This window comes from Balaenoptera borealis (genome assembly GCF_965194805.1).
Source record: "Balaenoptera borealis genome assembly, chromosome: 8".
Classification (NCBI taxonomy): Eukaryota; Metazoa; Chordata; class Mammalia; order Artiodactyla; family Balaenopteridae; genus Balaenoptera; species Balaenoptera borealis.
Genome location: NC_138865.1, coordinates 57,806,509 through 57,825,046, shown reverse-complemented (window position 1 = coordinate 57,825,046; position 18,538 = coordinate 57,806,509). Strand labels below are relative to the sequence as shown.

Here is an 18,538-nt window from a genome sequence, read left to right as displayed (position 1 = left end):
ATTTTGTCAAATACTTTTTCTGTATCTATTGAGATGATCATATAGTTTTCATCCTTTGTTTTAGTAAAATGGTATATTACATCACTTGAGTTTCAGACATTATACCAATTTTCTATTTTGGGGATAAATCCCAATTAATCATGTTGTAATTTAATTCTTTCAAGATGTTGCTGGATTTGGTTTGCTAATGTTTTGTTGAGGATTTTTTGTATCTCTATTCATGAAAGATATTGGTCTGTACTCTTCCTTTCTTGAGATGTCTGCCATATTTTGGTATTAGGTAATGCTGGACTCATAATGATTTGGAGAAGTGTTTCCTCCTCCTCTAATGTGAGGACTGGTATTATTTCTTCCTTAAAGTTTGGTAGAATCTGGACTTGGACTTTCTCTATGATTAGATTTTTAAAATTATTAATTCAATGTTGTTATCTGTTACAGGTCTATTCAGATTTTCTCTTTCTTTTTGAGTTAGTTTTAGTAACTACTGTCTTTTTAGGAATTTTTCCATTTGATTTAAATTGTCTAATTTGTTAGCATAAAGTTGTTCATGGTGTTCATTATAATCCTTCTAGGTTAGTAGTGCCATTCCCTCTTTTATTCTTTGCTTATACTTTGAGTTTCTTCTCTTTTTTCTTTGTCTAGCTAACCAAAGGTTTATCAAGTTTATTCATCTATTTAAAGAATCAAATTTTGGTTTCATTGATTCTCTGTTGTTTTATTTTAGTCTTATTTTAAAAAAATTACATATGCATGTTATTTAAAGACTAATTGTTCTAAAAGGCTTACTTACTGCTGTTAGGAAAAATAACAGTACTTATTACCTTGAGACAAATAACTTTCTTTATCCCTAGGAAGAATCATTTTCAACTCTCTGAGATGGTTTTTTAAAATCAGTATCTCTTCAAAAATTTTTTTTATATTGCTATTTCATTTTTCATGTTTAGCCATTATCTACTGACTTTCCACTATAGAAGTTCTTAATTTAGTTTTCATTCATACTTGCCTCCCTTTTCTATTCTCTCTTCATTTAGTGATATATAATCTTGGTTAGATTAATCAATGTTTACATTATCATATAATTATCAAAACTTCCCAGTTGAGCCATGTAGTAGTATTCAGTGACAATTTTTTCTCTCGTATACATTTTGTTTTTCTTGGATTTAATTAATAGTTGTCTCATTTATTGTTTACTTGGCTTAATTTCCATGAACTTACGAATTCAACTTCATACTCCCACCAAGTTTTATAAATCTGTCAATATGTTCACATAGTTGATGTATTCTGTTATTTTCTCTTTTCATCTTAAAGAAATTGCTCCTGGAGGCATTGGCCAGTACAGTTGGAACAGATTGCCCTTTAAGTGATTTGCTGCACAAATTTCACTGGGTGCTTCCTTTCATCACTATCTTAGACATCCCTTTGCTGTTTTCTTATCTAGAATACCCTACTTCTGGGATCCCATTTCTTTCTCAGCGTGGGTCCTTATTTTGGTGAAACAAGTCTTCCAATAGCCCCTTATAAATGTTTTGATGTCTTGTAGATCTGAAATAGCCTTTCTCATACTCTTGTCTTTGAATGGTACTTGTTGAGCATAAAATTCTAAATTGGAAATTATTTTCTCTTGGAATTTTTTTAGGCATCTGGGAGATTTTTAAATTTACATTTATTTATTTAGTTTTTCATTTCTTAGTTTGTGTTTTTGATTTCCAAGAGCTCTTTTATGTTCTATGAATATTTCATTTTTAATTACATCCAGTTTTTGTTTTATGGATTTTTTTTATCCTCTCCTATTTTTCTGAGGATTTTAATATTAGGGGTTTTTTCTTTCTCTTTTTTTAAAGTTATCTTTTCCCTGCATCATCTTTGACTTCTTCCCTGCCCCTTGTAGTCTCTGTCTTTCTTATCAGATGCTGCTTAACTTCTGGTGATCCTTGGCTCTCTGTTCATATTTAAAAGTAGAGGCCTAAAAAGATGATTGGAAGCTCAGTGTATGAGGCATTCTCTGTAGGGTGATCTGGTTAAGCTGTTTTGCTGGAGAACCCCTAACATCGGCATCTTTAGATCTTTTTCACCTTGCTGGTTAGATTCTCCAGGGAGGATCCTTCTAGTCTCTGCTTTGGCTGACATTGTTCTGTTAGACAATAAGTATTAGAAGACCAGGGAGGGGCTTCCCTGGTGGCGCAGTGGTTGAGAATCTGCCTGCCAATGCAGGGGACACGGGTTCGAGCCCTGGTCTGGGAAGATCCCACATGCCGCGGAGCAACTGGGCCCGTGAGCCACAATTACTGAGCCTGCGCGTCTGGAGCCTGTGCTCCGCAACAAGAGAGGCCACGATAGTGAGAGGCCTGCGCACCGCGATGAAGAGTGGCCCCCGCTTGCCACAACTAGAGAAAGCCCTCACACAGAAACGAAGACCCAACACAGCCATAAATAAATAAATAAATTAATTAATTAAAAACAAACAAACAAAAACTAGCTGTTTAAAAAAAAAAAAAGAAGACCAGGGATATAATTTATTATATAACTTTTTACTCGAGTCTCTTGCTTTTGGTATGGAACACTTACCCGATTTGTATCTGATGTCTCCAATCCAGAGACGTTCTGTTTTATCCTCTCCAGGGGATAAACCCCTAGTGTTCTGCCAGAGTGGGGAAGAAATCAATACCCAGTTGTGTGGTGTATAGGGTAGAGGATCTGAGGATCTTATTATTTCTTTGGCAGACTTTCAACCAATTCTCCTGTTTTCTGCTCTGATTTTACCCCCATTTTGAAAGGTGTTGCCAGTGAACTAAGCTTTTTGGGACTCTGGTGTAAATCAGGTTGCTTTTCCTACTGTTGGCTTTGAATTCAGCTCTCTTATATAAATCACTTACCAGTTATTCACCTGCATTCCAACTTCCAGTATTTATTGCTGTTGTCTTATCTCTGGTACTAATTCTACTTGTGAGTTTATATCTCTAAATTCTCTTTGCTGTTAAATTAGTTAAAATTTTAATTTTACTTTTGGGGAGAGAGTAGAACTTTACTCTGCCATTTAAAAGCATGAGTCTGTATTCTCTTATACTTTCTCTTTTTGTAATATGTGTTATATTTGCAATAAGTAAAATATGTTATTTAAAAAGGTTAAAAGGAAAGAACTCAGTCTTCTCCAAAACTTGCCAGCTTGTGATAGGATCAGATAACCTTTATTGCCTATCTTGGACAATATGGTGGTGTCCCAGTGGACAGTGGTTTGTTTCTAGTCATATACTGCTTTGCATTTCTATCTAGCTTTTGAAATCAATATCTTTTACTGGCATGTTAGTTTCTTTAGGGTAAGGACCGTAACGTGTTCCCTGTTTTTTTTTTTTACCCCCTGTTTTTTTTGAAAAATAGGTTATCAGAAATATGGGAAATGCTGGAAATTTACTTAATAATAATTATATTTTATTTTGATCTCATTTTATAGGTTGAAGAATGCCTCATCTGATATAAAACAAATGGTTAAAAATGAAACAGACTTGGATATTACTGCTGATCTCAGAAAGAAACTCCATCGGGCTAAGAAAGAAAAATTGGAAATAACAACCAAGCACAATGCAGAGGTAGAATTTATTTTCTTCTCAAATAATGTTAAAAGTAGAGTTTGATTATTTTAGATTCATTTCATATTAGAAACTACTTGTTTTAACATTTATCACTGTAACATTCTTGTGCTTAAAAAGGACATTAATAAAACAGATGGTTTTTTTAAATATAGTGGAATTGTATAGGAGTGTTAAAGTAGAAATTTAATGAAGTGTTGTATTTATTGGTATGTTGCCTTGATTTTATTTTAATTAATGAATTATATTTGCTCAAAAGTGTTAATTGATGAATGCGTTTGGTGACTAAGGGATTTGTAAATTAGGCATTTTGGAAATCTTAATGTAGTTTCCTTATGGTCTCAGTCATAGAACAGTCTCTTAAGCAATTAGATTTGAGTATGGAATTTTTGATCAGTGTAATTCATGAATTATCTTAGTTTCTTTTTCAATTGTATCATTATATCTTTTATTTTATTAGTATGTGTGTGTATATATATAAATATATGTATTTCATATGTATTTGTGTATATTCCAAGGACAGAAGTTATTTTTTACTCTAGGATAATTCATGAATTATATGTTTATGTCTCTTCTGTCTGTTGTCTTTCTTCTCTGTTTTCTTCTTTTTCTTTATTTAAATCTTACTCATTCTTAAAGCTCAGCTTAGGCAGCCCGATGTAGTGGAAAGAATATCGAGTTACAGAGACCTGGACTCGTTCTTGGCCCTTCCATTTACAAGATATGTGACCTTGGGCGAGTTATTTATCCTGTACATCTTTGGTTTCTCATTGTGAAATGCTGGTCCCAAAGGGTTGTTGAGATAATTAAATGAAATAGAATTTGAGAAGTGTCTGTGCACTGTAATAGTAGTTGTAATTTATTGACAGTTAAGCATAAACAGTGTATTTTCCTTCCCTTTTTGCTAAATTCTGATGCTGTTCTGTCAGGAAACCTTTTAAAGCCTTGCTAGGTGAAAATGATTACTCCTTTCTTTCCTCTCCCATAACATGTTGCTGTTACAGATATTTTAGAGCTAAAACATTTATTTCACACTTACCTGCGCTTCTTTAGTCCTTAAGCTTTGTGAAAGCTGAAAGTAGTGACCATGCTTTGTCCCTGTACCTGTCGAGTTGCTTATTGGCACGTAGTAGGCCCTCAGTAGCTGTGTGTTGAATAAACGTTCGGAAAAATGATTTTTTTCAGGTTCTCTAAGGAACAGTGGTTTATGATTAAAATAACAAGCAATCAATCTATGACTGTTTTATTTGTATTTTTAATGGCAATTGAGGTAATTTTAAAGTGATAATTGAAGTAATAATTGCTTTTATTTATGTTGTACTATTACATACTGAATATAAAGTAGTATTTGTTAAATGGGTGCTAATTGTTCATAATCTCCAAAACTTATTTTTAAAAACCAAATGTACATTTTACTTGAGAATATTAGTGTCATGATAATCATTCATCCATTAAATATATTCTTTCACATATATTTATAGTTATCACATTTCTCTTACCAGAACATACATTTATTATCTTTTATTTGATCAAAATATTTTGAATTATGTGTTCACATTAAAGAGATTGGAAATTATCTCACGGAAGAAAGAGAATTTTCTCAAAATAGGTAGTTATAGTTGGTTCAACTCCAGGTTTGTATTACTGTTCAGTTTTACTGTTTCAATTATTTGTTTAGCTGATTTTACTCATATCATGTAGTAATTTTTTTAGCCATGTAATTTCTAAATATGTCCATTATAAAGCAAGGCAGAGAGGAATGAAACTATCTAAAAACTAAGGCCAGATATTTGCCTTATCAGGTACTCCTAATGCTAACACACTGGGTGATTGGCACAAAATTTCTTTAAAATCTAAGTGTCCCATCAATAGACGAGTGGATAAAGAAAATATTTCAAATATATATATACACATATATATGTATATATATATTATTTTTTAAAAAAATTTATTTCTTTATTTTTGGCCGCGTTAGGTCTTTGTTGCTGCGTGCGGGCTTTCTCTAGTTGCGGCAAGCAGGGGCTACTCTTCATTGCAGTGTGTGGGCTTCTCATTGCATTGGCTTCTCTTGTTGCGGAGCACGGTCTCTAGGCATGCGGGCTTCAGTAGTTGTGGCACGCAGGCTCAGTAGTTGTGGCTCGTGGGCTCTAGAGTGCAGGCTCAGTAGTTGTGGCACACAGGCTTAGTTGCTCTGCAGCAGGTGGGATCTTCCTGGACCAGGGCTCAAACCTGTGTCCCCCGCATTGGCAAGCAGATTCTTAACCACTGCACCACCAGGGAAGTCCGTGTGTGTGTGTGTGTGTGTATAAAATGGAATATTATTCATCTATAAAAAAGAGTGACATCTTGCCATTTGTGATAATATAGATGGACCTTGGGGCCATTATGGTAAGTGAAATAAGTCAGACAGAGAAAGACAAATACTTGAGGGACCTTCAAGATGGCAGAGGATTAAGATGTGGAGATCACCTTCCTTCCCACAGATACATCAAAAATACATCTACATGTGGAACAACTCCTACAGAACACCTACTGAACGCTGGCAGGAGACCTCAGACTTCCCAAAAGGCAAGAAACTGCCCGCGTACCTGGGCAGGGCAAAAGAAAAAAGGAATAACAGAGACAGAAGAATAGAGACAGGACCTTCCCCTCTGGGAGGGAGCTGTGAAGGAGGAAAAGTTGCCACACACTAGGAAGCCCCTTCACTGGTGGAGACGGGGGGGTGTGCGGTGGGGGAAGCATTGGAGCCATGGAGGAGAGCACAGCAACAGGGGTGCAGAGGGTAAAGCAGAGAGATTCCTGCACAGAGGATTGGTTATGACCAGCACTCACCAGCCTGAGAGGCTTGCCTGCTTACCCGTCGGGACGGGTGTGGGCTGGGAGATGAGGCTCCGGCTTCAGAAGTCAGATCCCAGGGAGAGGACTGGGGTTGGCTGCGTGAACACAGCCTGAAGGGGGCTAGTGCACAACAGCTATCTGGGAGGGAGTCTGGGAAAAAGCCTGGACCTGCCTAAGAGGCAAGAGACTATTGTTTCAGGGTGCACGAGGAGAGGGGATCCAGAGCACCACCTAAACAAGCTCCAGAGACGGGCGCGAGCTGCGGCTATCAGCGCGGACACCAGAGACGGGCATGAAACACTAAGGCTGCTGCTGCAGCCACCAAGAAGCCTGTGTGCAAGTACAGGTCACTATCCACACCTCCCCTCCCGGGAGCCTATGGAGCCCGCCACTGCCAGGGTCCCGTGATGCAGGGATAACTTCCCTGGGAGAACACACATCGTGCCTCAGGCTGTTAAAACATCATGCTGGCCTCTGCCGCCGCAGGCTTACCCCGCATTCTGTACCTCTCCTTCTCCCTGGCCTGAGTGAGCCAGAGCTCCCGAATCAGCTGCTTCTTTAACCCCGTCCTGTCTGGGTGGGGAACAGACGCCCTCAGGCAACATACGTTCAGAGGAGGGGCCAAATCCAAAGCTGAACCCCATGAGCTGTACGAACAAAGAAGAGAAAGGGAAATCTCTCCCAGCAGCCTCAGGAGCAGCGGATTAAATCTCCACAGTCAACTTGATGTGCCCTGCATCTGTGGAATACCTGAATAGAAAATGAATCATCCCAAAATTGGGGCGGTGGACTTTGGGAGCAACTGTAGACTTGGGGTGTGCTTTTTGCATCTAATTTGTTTCTGGTTTTATGTTTATTTTAGTTTAGTATTTAGAGCTTATTATCACTGGTAAATTTGTTTATTGATTTGGTTGCTCTCTTCCGTTTTTTTAAAAAATATATATATATTTTCTTTTTCTCTTTTTGTGAGTGTACATGTGTATCCTTCTCTGTGTGATTTTGTCTGTATGGCTTTGCTTTTACCATTTGTCCTAGGGTTCTGTCTTTCCATTTTTTTTTTTTTTTTTGGATAGTTTTTAGCACTTGTTATCATTGGTGGCTTTGTTTTTTGGTTTGGTTGTTCTGTTCTTTCTTTTTATTTTTATTACTTTTTTATTTTTAATAATTTATTTTTTATTTTAATTTATTTTATTATTTTCTTTCTTTCTGTCTTTCTTTTTCCTCCCTTTTCTTCTGAGCTGAGTGCCTGACAGGGTCTTGGTACTCTGGCCGGGTGTCAGGCCTGAACCTCTGAGGTGGGAGAGCCTAGTTCAGGACATTTGTCCACCAGAAACCTCCCAGCCCCACGTAAAATCAAATGGCAAGAGCTCTCACAGAGATCTCCATCTCAACGCTAAGACCCAGCTCCACGCAACCAGCAAGCTACAGTGCTGGACAGCCTATGCCAAACAGCTAGCAACACAGGAACACAACCCCACCCATTAGCAGAGAGGCTGCCTAAAATCATAATCAGTTCACAGACACCCCAAAACACACCACCAGACATGGTCCTTCCCACCAGAAAGAAAAGATCCATCCCCACCCACCGGAACACAGGCACCAGTCCCCTCCAGCAGGAAGCCTACACAACCCACTGAACCAACCTTATCCACTGGGGGCAGACACCAAAAACAACGTGAACTACGAACCTGCAGCCTGCGAAAGGAGACCCCAAGCACAGTAAGTTAAGCAAAATGAGAAGACAGAGAAATACCCAGCAGATGAAGGAGCAAAGTAAAAACCCACCAGACCAGACAAATGAAGAGGAAATAGGCAGCTTACCTGAAAAAGAATTCAGAGTAATGATAGTAAAGATGATCCAAAATCTTGGAAATAGAATGGAGAAAATACAAGAAATGTTTAACAAGGACCTAGAAGAACTAAAGAGCAAACAAACAATGATGAACAACACAATCAATGAAATTAAAAGTTCTCTAGAAGGAATCAATAGCAGAATAACTGAGGCAGAAGAACGGATAAATGACCTGGAAGATAAAATGGTGGAAATAACTACTGCAGAGCAGAATAAAGAAAAAAGAATGAAAAGAATTGAGGACAGTCTCAGAGACCTCTGGGACAACATTAAATGCACCAACATTTGAATTATAGGGGTCCCAGAAGAAGAAGAGAAAAAGAAAGGGACTGAGAAAATATTTGAGGAGATTATAGTTGAAAACTTCCCTAACGTGGGAAAGGAAATAGTCAATCAAGTCGAGGAAGCAGAGAGAGTCCCATACAGGATGAATCTAAGGATAAACATGCCAAGACCCATATTAATCAAACTATCAAAAATAAAATCTGAAGGAAAAATATTAAAAGCAGCAAGGGAAAAGCAACAAATAACATACAAGGGAAACCCCATAAGGTTAACAGCTGATCTTTTAGCAGAGACTCTGCAAGTCAGAAGGGAGGGGCAGGACATATTTAAAGTGATGAAAGGGGAAAACCCACAACCAAGATTACTCTACCCAGCAAGGATCTCATTCAGATTTGGTGGAGAAATTAAAACCTTTACCTACAAGCAAAAGCTAAGAGAATTCAGCACCACCAAACCAGCCGTACAACAAATGCTAAAGGAACTTCTCTAGGCAGGAAACACAAGAGAAGGAAAAGACCTACAAAAACAAACCCAAAACAATTAAGAAAATGGTAATAGGAACATACATATTGATAATTGCCTTAAATGTAAATGGATTAAATGCACCAACCAAAAGACATAGACTGGCTGAATGGGTACAAAAACAAGACCCGTATATATGCTGTCTACAAGAGACCCACTTCAGACCTAGGGACACATACAGACTGAAAGTGAGGGGGTAGAAAAAGATATTCCATGCAAATGGAAATCAAAAGAAAGCTGGAATAGCAGTTCTCATATCAGACAAAATAGACTTTAAAATAAAGACTATTATAAGAGACAATGAAGGACACTACATAGTGATCAAGGGAGCAATCCAAGAAGAAGGTATAACAATTGTAAATATTTATGCACCCAACATAGGAGCGTCTCAGTACATAAGGCAAATGCTAACAGTCATAAAAGGGGAAATCGAGAGTAACACAGTCATAGTAGGGGACTTTAACACCCCACTTTCACCAATGGACAGATCATCCAAAATGAAAATAAATAAGGAAACACAAGCTTTAAATGACACATTACACAAGATGGACTTAATTGATATTTATAGGACATTCCATCCAAAAACAACAGAATACACTTTCTTCTCAAGTGCTCATGGAACATTCTCCAGGATAGATCATATCTTGGGTCAGAAATCAAGCCTTGGTAAATTTAAGAAAATTGAAATCGTATCAAGTATCTTTTCTGACCACAACGCTATGAGACTACATATCAATTACAGGAAAAAAAACTGTAAGACATACAAACACATGGAGGCTAAACAATACGCTACTAAATAACCAAGAGATCACTGAAGAAATCAAACAGGAAATCAAAAAATACCTAGGAACAAATGACAATGAAAACACCACGACCCAAAACCTACGGGATGCAGCAAAAGCAGTTCTAAGAGGGAAGTTTATAGCAATACGATCCTACCTCAAGAAACAAGAAAAACCTCAAATAAACAACCTAACCTTACACCTAGAGCAATTAGAGAAAGAAGAACAAAAAAAACCCCCAAAGTTAGCAGAAGGAAGGAAATCATAAAGATCAGATCTGAAATAAATGAAAAAGAAATGAAGGAAACGATAGCAAAGATCAATTAAACTAAAACCTGGTTCTTTGAGAAGATAAGCATAATTGATTAAACCATTAGCCAGACTCATCAAGAAAAAAAAGGGAGAAGGCTCAAATCAATAGAATTAGAAATGAAAAAGAAGTAACAACTGACACTGCAGAAATACAAAGGATCATGAGAGATTACTACAAGCAACTCTATGCCAATAAAATGGACAACCTGGAAGAAATGGACAAATTCTTGGAAAAGCACAATGTTCCGAGACTGAACCAGGAAGAAATAGAAAATATAAACAGACCAATCACAAGCTCTGAAATTGAAACTGTGATTAAAAATTATCCAGCAAACAGGAGTCCAGGACCAGGTGGCTTCACAGGTGAATTCTTTCAAACATTGAGAGAAGTGCTAACACCTACTCTTCTCAAACTCTTCCAAAATATAGCAGAGGGAGGAACACTCCCAAACTCATTCTGCGAGGCCACCATCACCCTGATACCAAAATCAGACAAAGATGTCACAAAAAAAGAAAACTACACACCAGTATCACTGATGAACATAGATGCAAAAATCCTCAACAGACAGAATTCAGCAGCACATTAAAGGGATCATACACCATGATCAAGTGGGGTTTATCCCAGGAATGTAAGGATTCTTCAATATATGCAAAGCAATCAATGTGATACATCATATTAACAAACTGAGGATAAAAACCATATGATCATCTCAATAGACACAGAAAAAGCCTTCTACAAAATTCAACACCCATTTATGATAAAAAACCCTCCAGAAAATAAGCATAGAGGGAACTTACCTCAACATAATACAGGCCATATATGACAAACCCATAGCTAGCATCGTTCTCAGTGGTGAAAAACTGAAACCATTTCCACTAAGATCAGGAACAAGACAAGGTTGCCCACTCTCACCACTATTATTCAATATAGTTTTGGAAGTTTAGCCACAGCAATCAGAGAAGAAAAAGAAAAGGAATCCAAATTGGAAAAGAAGAAGTAAAGCTGTCACTATTTGCAGATGACATGATACTATACATAGAAAATCCTAAAGATGCTACCAGAAAACTACTAGAGCTAATCAATGAATTTGGTAAAGTAGCAGGATACAAAATTAATACACACAAATCTCTTTCATTCCTATACACTAATGATGAAAAATCTGAAAGAGAAATTAAGGAAACACTCCCATTTACCATTGCAACAAAAAGAATAGAATACGTAGGAATAAACCTACCTAAGGAGACAAAAGACCTGTATGCAGAAAACTGTAAGACACTGATGAAAGAAATTAAACATGATACAAACAGATAGAGAGATATACCATGTTCTTGGTTTGGAAGAATCAACATTGTGAAAATGACTCTACTACCCAAAGCAATCTTCAGTTCCAGTGCAATCCCTATCAAACTACCAATGGCATTTTTCACAGAACTAGAACAAAAAATTTCACAGCTTGTATTGAAACACAAAAGACCCCGAATAGCCAAAGCAATCTTGAGAAATAAAAATGGAGCTGGAGGAATCAGGCTCCCTGACTTCAGACTATATTACAAAGCTGCAGTAATCAAGAGAGTATGGTACTGGCACAGAAACAGAAATATAGATCAATGAAACAGGATAGAAAGCCCAGAGATAAACCCATGCACATATGGTTACCTTATCTTTGATAAATGAGACAAGAATATACAATGGAGAATAGACAGCCTCTTCGATAAGTGGTGCTGGGAAAACTGGACAGCTACATGTAAAAGAATGAAATTAGAACACTCCCTAACACCATACACAAAAATAAACTCAAAATGGATTAAAGACCTAAATGTAAGGCCAGACACTATCAAATTCTTAGAGGAAAACATAGGCAGAACACTCTATGACATAAATCACAGCAAGATCCTTTTTGACCCAGCTCCTAGAGAAATGGAAATAAAAACAAAAAGAAACAAATGGGACGTAACGAAACTTAAAAGCTTTTGCACAGCAAAGGAAACTAAACAAGATGAAAAGAACAACCCTCAGAATGGGAGAAAATATTTGCAAATGAAGCAACTGACAAAGGATTATTCTCCAAAATATACAAGCAGCTCATGCAGCTCAATATTAATAAAACAAAGAACCCAATCCAAAAATGGGCAGAAGACCCAAATAGACATTTCTCCAAAGAAGATGTACAGATTGCCAACAAACACATGAAAGGATGCTCAACATCACTAATCATTTGAGAAATGCAAATCGAAAGTACAGTGAAAAAAAAAAAAAAGTACAATGAGATATCACCTCACACTGGTCAGAAGAGCCAGCATCAAAAAATCTACAAAGGGTATATGCTGGAGAGGGTGTGGAGAAAGGGGAACCCTCTTGCACTGTTGGTGGGAACGTAAACTGATACAGCCACTATGGAGAACAGTATGGAGGTTCCTTAAAAAACTAAAAACAGAACTACCATACAACCCAGCAATCCCACTACTGGGCATATACCCTGAGAAAACCATAATTCAAAAAGAGTCATGTATCCCAGTGTTCATTGCAGCACTATTTACAATAGCCAGGACATGGAAGCAACCTAAGTGTCCATCAACAGATGAAAGGATAAAGCAGATGTGGTACATATATACAATGGAATATTACTCAGCCATAAAAAGAAACAACATTGAGTTATTTGCAATGAGGTGGATGGACCTAGAGACTGTCATACAGAGTGAAGTAAGTCAGAAAGAGAAAAACAAATACCGTATGCTAACACATATATATGGAATCTAAAAAAAAAAACAAAAAGTGGTTGTGAAGAACCTAGGGACAGGACAGGAATAAAGGCGCAGATGTAGAGAATGGACTTGAGGACATGGGGAGGGGGAAGGTTAAGCTGGGATGAAGTGAGAGAGTTGCATGGACATATATACACTACCAAATGTAAAATAGATAGCTAGTTGGAAGCAGCCGCATGGCACAGGGAGATTAGCTCCGTGATTTGTGACCACCTAGAGGGGTGGGTTAGGGAGGGTGGGAGGGAGACGCAAGAGGGAGGAGAAATGGGGATAAATTTATATGTAGCTGATTTACTTTGTTATACAGCAGAAGCTAACACAACATTGTAAAGCAATTATACTCCAATAAAGATGATAAAAAAAGACAAATACTGTATGGTATCATTTATAGGTGGAATTTAAAAATTAAAGGAAACCCCAAGCTCTCAGATACAGAGAATAAATTGGTGGTTGTCAGAGGCAGGGGGTGGGTGGAGGTAGGTGAAATGGGTGAAGGGGGTCAAAAGGTACAAACTTTAAGTCCTGGGGATGTAATATACAGCATGACAACTATAGTTAATAATGTACTGTATTGCATTTTTGAAAGTTGCTAAGATAGTAGATCTTAAAAGTTCTCATCACAAGAAAAAAGTTATAACTAGGTATGGTGACGGATGTTAACTAGAATTATGTGGTGATCATTTTGCAATATATATAAATATTAAATCATTATATTGTACACCTGAAACTAATATGTCAGTTATACCACAATAAAAAATAATAAAAATCTTTAAAATGACTTCTCTAGGAATTTCATTATTGTGGATTCTTGGACAACTTATGTAATTTTTCTGAGCCCCAGTTTTCTTTCCTAGGTATGGAAATAATAGGTTACTGTTGAGAAGGTTTATTAGTGGGAAGAGGGTATGGGGGAGAGCAGTTTCTTATAGACTCACAGCTTCCGAATGAAACTAAGTTGTACTAATGTGGGTGATTGAGATGGGAAAATGCCACAAGGTTTTCACTGTTGCAGTGGTTATTAAAATTATTTGAGCACAATAATACAGATGTGCAAAGCAGGACAAGAGATCATGAAGCTATTCAGATATCTCATTGGCCCCGATAGTGATGATAGAGCAAGAAAATCTTTTAGAGCAATGAGGGTGGGAGAGAATAAAGAAAAGCAATGTAACTTTCTCTAGCTAAAAGTTACTGGATACCTAGGACGAAGCAGTAGGCTTTCTAGGGTTCAAGACCTTAAGATGTTTGATCCCGCCAGATTTCTTAGGAGTAGGGGTCTTAAGCAAGTGTCCTTACAAACTGAGAAATCAAGGAATCCATGTAGTTGGATGGGGAGAAATTATATTTTTATTTTTATTAACCTCTAACTCATGTTAAGTATTTCCTTCCGTTATGAAGGGCTTGGCCCAGCCAGTCGTCCTTTTAACAGCAAGCTATAGTAGGATTAGCAGTACTTTTGAATTTATCACCAATAGAAATTGCAGACACATACCATACTTCAGTTACGGCAAATATATTGAAATATTGTTTATACTTGTCATTACTTTGAAATGGTTATTAGACTTGTGAGTAGAACTTGTTATTTAATGTGTTATTAAAGAAGTAACATAGATTACAGCATCACAAATTGGTTGTTATATCATATATTTATTTTTATACTTTGATTCTTTTTGTTATCTTGTGTATTTTATTTTATGCATGTAATTACATTATTTTGAAAAGGCTTTGCCAGATTGCCAAAGAGGGTCATGGAGTAAAAATGGTGAAAGATCTTTTAGAGGCTGAGACATGCTGTAGGAGGGCATCAGGGAAGACATGGAGGATGACACAGAGAGGAGGTTCTAAGACAACTGGTTGAGCATAAGGCCTAAAAGAATGAAGACTTGTTTTGAAAAGGAGGGAGATACCATTTTGTTGCTTTTGCATGTTGTAGTGCATATGTTGAACCTTAAATGAGAAAACAACCTCATGGTTGTTTTTCACAGCTAGAGGATATGTTTTTCACAGCTCTGTGGGTAGCTCTGGAAATCAAATAAGGCCCAGTCAGGCTAAAAGAGGGACATTAATAGATGGAATTGGTTGTACAGGTGATGAAAGACCTAGGAATTCAAACAGGGAATGATGAGGCCACCTAGAGATTAGTTACATCAGGAAGCCACCATCACCTCTAGGCCAGAGGACCAATGGGAGGAGTTGATGTTACCAGAGTCCAGAAGTTGGAGCTGTCTGGTGGGAGGGAGAACCATGGTAGGGGCTGTTCAGTCAGGTTGGGATGTTGGAATGAAGGATAGGCAGCTGGAACCTGAAAAGAGATGCAGCTACTGCCAGAGACACTGCCGGAAGTAGAGCCATTTAACAATGGAGCATGGGAATTACAGTTCCTATGATATAATAGAGTAGAGCAAAAGAAGGGGGTTGAGAAATGGATCAAATGGACAAATCATTGACAGTCCACACTTTTTGCTCTTCAGCATTATCACTCTTCTGCTCATGTGTAACTCCCATGCAATAATATCTTGTTCCTGCGTAATCTTGCAAGGCAACGCAAATATCCTCTATACAGAGATGCTCTCACCCACTCCACAATGGGAGACACGAAGGCTTATTAGTCCATTGTTTCTATCTCACAGATGATATATATCCTCACCATCAGAATCTTACAATTTTGTGTCTCATGAATTAAATTGAGACCAGTAGTACCAACATTCTTCATATAATGCCAGAGATGAGGAGCAAAGAAAAAAATCACTAATATATACATATAACAGATATGCAGAGCTGCTGCAGTTCTTATTCTTAGAACTGGTCCTAGGGTTATAAGCTGATATTTTTCACTTCACTTCTGTCACAACTGATTCCTTGTTCCCCTTACCCTCTGCCAGCATTTTCCTTGGTGGAGTGACTGCATTTCATTCTTGAAAAGTTTGATTCCTTAATGGTGCCACCTCTATTGGATCTCTGTAGATATGGATATACTGACACTCATACCGTTGAATCCGCAGGTTTCCATGGTCTCCTCTGCCTCACTATCCCCTTGGTAATCAGGATCAGTCACCCCAGCCAGTCTTGGTAATCAGGACTCTGGTAACATCATCTTTCTCTGCCTTTTGTTTCACTGGTACAAGGAGCCCAAAACTAGCCTAGAGGTAGTCTCAGCTTCTGATACAATGGATTTAAAAAAAAATTTTTTTACTGCGGTAAAAATATATAACATTTACAATTTTAACCATTTTAAGTGTACAATTCAGTTATATTTATATTCACAGCACTGTGCAACCATCGCCAGTATCTATTTTCAAAAATTTTTATCATCCCAAACAGAAACTGTACCTGTTAAGCAAAAACTCCCCCGTCCTCCTTCCCTCTTCCCCCACCCCACCCCTGCTAACCTCTAATCTACTTTATATTTCTATGCATTTGCATATTCTAGATAGATACCTTATATAAGTGGCACCGTAGAATATTTGTCCTTTTGTGTTTGTTTTGTTTCATTCGGCATAATGTTTCCAAAGTTAATCCATGTTGCAGTATGTATCAAAGTGGATCATTTTTGTGTCACCTGGTGGAAGTATTCACCCTTTGTAAATTAAGATCTCTTCTAAAATATCAAAGCCCAAAGTTGCATGTTTAGGTGGGTTGGGGGGAACCCGGTGAGTGGGTTGGTAGATGGTAAGGTTATTAGAGGCTATGTTAATAGAGAGAGGCCACTCCCACTTCCATCCTTTATTTCCTGGATCTGTGTATGCGAGATACAGTAAATGCTAGTCTCCAGTTCAGAGCTTGTACCTTGCGCATTGGGAAAGGCTTGGGGGAAGTTTACAGTATATACTTGTGGCGGTGCCTCAAGGAGTCAGGGAGTCTGGGAACTGATGGGAGGGTATGACTTCATATTTTAGAGACTTAAGTAAGGATTCTGCTTACCAGACTTGGAGTTTTTCTGTTGGTTTGGTTTTTTTTGTTTGTTTTTGTTGTTGTTGTTTAGATCAAATAATGCTTTAGAATCGCTTCTCCAATATGGTGGCCATTAGCCACATGTGTCTTTTGAGCACTTGAAATGTGACTAGTCTGAATTAAGATGTGCTACAAATACACACTGGATTTCAAAAACTTGGTACAAAAAGGTGTAAAATATCTAAAAAAAGTAAAATAACTCACTAATAATTTTTCATGTTGATTTTATGTTGAAATAATGATAATCTTGGACATATTGGGTTAAATAAAATATTAAAATTAGTTTCACATATTTATTTTTACTTTTCAAAATATTGCTACCAGAAAATTTAAAATTACACAAAATTTAAAATTTCTTGCATTATATATCTACTGCATAGCACTGCTTTAGAAGGCTGCCCATCTCTTTAATTCCTGGGTACACGAGGATCAATTAGATACCACCACACATACCTGGAGGTCAAATGCTATGATTACTGTTGTGCTACCCCGGTCCATTATAGCAACTGTGCTCACCCTGTCTCTACTGGTTAATTGCTACCACCTGGCCTTTGCTGCTCTGGAATTTCACCATTTTGATTGAGATCGGCGAGTCCATCTCAATTATGACATATCCCACCATTATCTTCACCGTCTACTATTATCTCTGGTATATAGAGGTTAGCCGCTAGAGCTTTCTAAGGGTGCTTTTGCTGGCCAGTGTATTTTAGAGCACTTTAATTAGGAAAATAATGTCCTTTGGGCTCTCAAAGAGGATGCAGTTGGGGAAAAGGGAGGTTTTGGTTTGCTCATAATAAAAGCACTCCCATCTTCTTTTATTTTATTTTTAAAATATTTATTTATTTATTTGGCTGTGCCGGGTCTTAATTGCGGCACACAGGATCTTCATGGCCGCGTGCTGGATCTTCGTTGAGGCATGCGGGATATTTTTTTTTTAAATTAATTAATTAATTAATTAATTTTTATTTTTGGCTGTGTTGGGTCTTTGTTGCTGTGCGCAGTCTTTCGCTAGTTGCGGTGAGCGGGGGCTACTCTTCGTTGCGGTGCGTGGGCTTCTCATTGTTGCGGCTTCTTTTGCTGTGGAGCCGGGCTCTAGGCACGCAGTCTTCAGTAGTTGTGGCACGTGGGCTCAGTAGTTGTGGCGCATGGGCTTAGTTGCTCCGCGGCATGTGGGATCTTCCTGGGCCAGGGCTCGAACCCGTGTCCCCTGCATTGGCAGGCGGATTCTTAACCACTGCGCCACCAGGGAAGCCCCCATGTGGGATCTTTAGTTGCAGCATGCGGGCTCTTTTAGTTGCAGCATGTGGGATCTAGTTCCCTGATCAGGGATCGAACCCAGGCCCCTTGCATTGGGAGCGTAGAGTCTTAGCCACTGGACCACCAGGGAAGCCCCCACTCCCATCTTCTTAAGTCTGCATATTATATCAGGAAAGTACTGGCATTTTGACTTTATTAAGTGATGCAGGCTGATGTTGAATTCAATTTACAGTCACCCATTCCAAGCAAACTGTTACAGCTAGCTTATTAAATCCAAATCAAGCCTATATATGTTCTGCGGGTTCCTTCTATTACAAGATTAGCAAGATTTTGCAGTCCTTTTGCTATAGAAGCTATCTTTTCCCAGAGAAGACTGCTTTTCTCCCCCTGTG

At 38.0% G+C, this 18,538-nt stretch overlaps 1 protein-coding gene across 22 annotated transcripts in view; it reads left to right on the top strand.

Moving 5' to 3' along the window:
• The window catches only part of CCDC171 (coiled-coil domain containing 171), a 379,181-nt gene that overhangs the window by 28,541 nt on the left and 332,102 nt on the right, over positions 1 to 18,538 (top strand). For all 22 annotated transcript variants that reach the window (XR_014247354.1, XM_082401590.1, XM_082401606.1 and 19 more), the window contains one exon: positions 3,449 to 3,584. Coding sequence is in view for 20 of the 22 variants with exons in the window: in XM_082401606.1 (XP_082257732.1) it covers positions 3,449 to 3,584 (136 nt within the window). In the remaining 2 variants the exon portion in view is untranslated. Of the gene's footprint in view, positions 1 to 3,448; positions 3,585 to 18,538 lie in introns of those variants that run through there.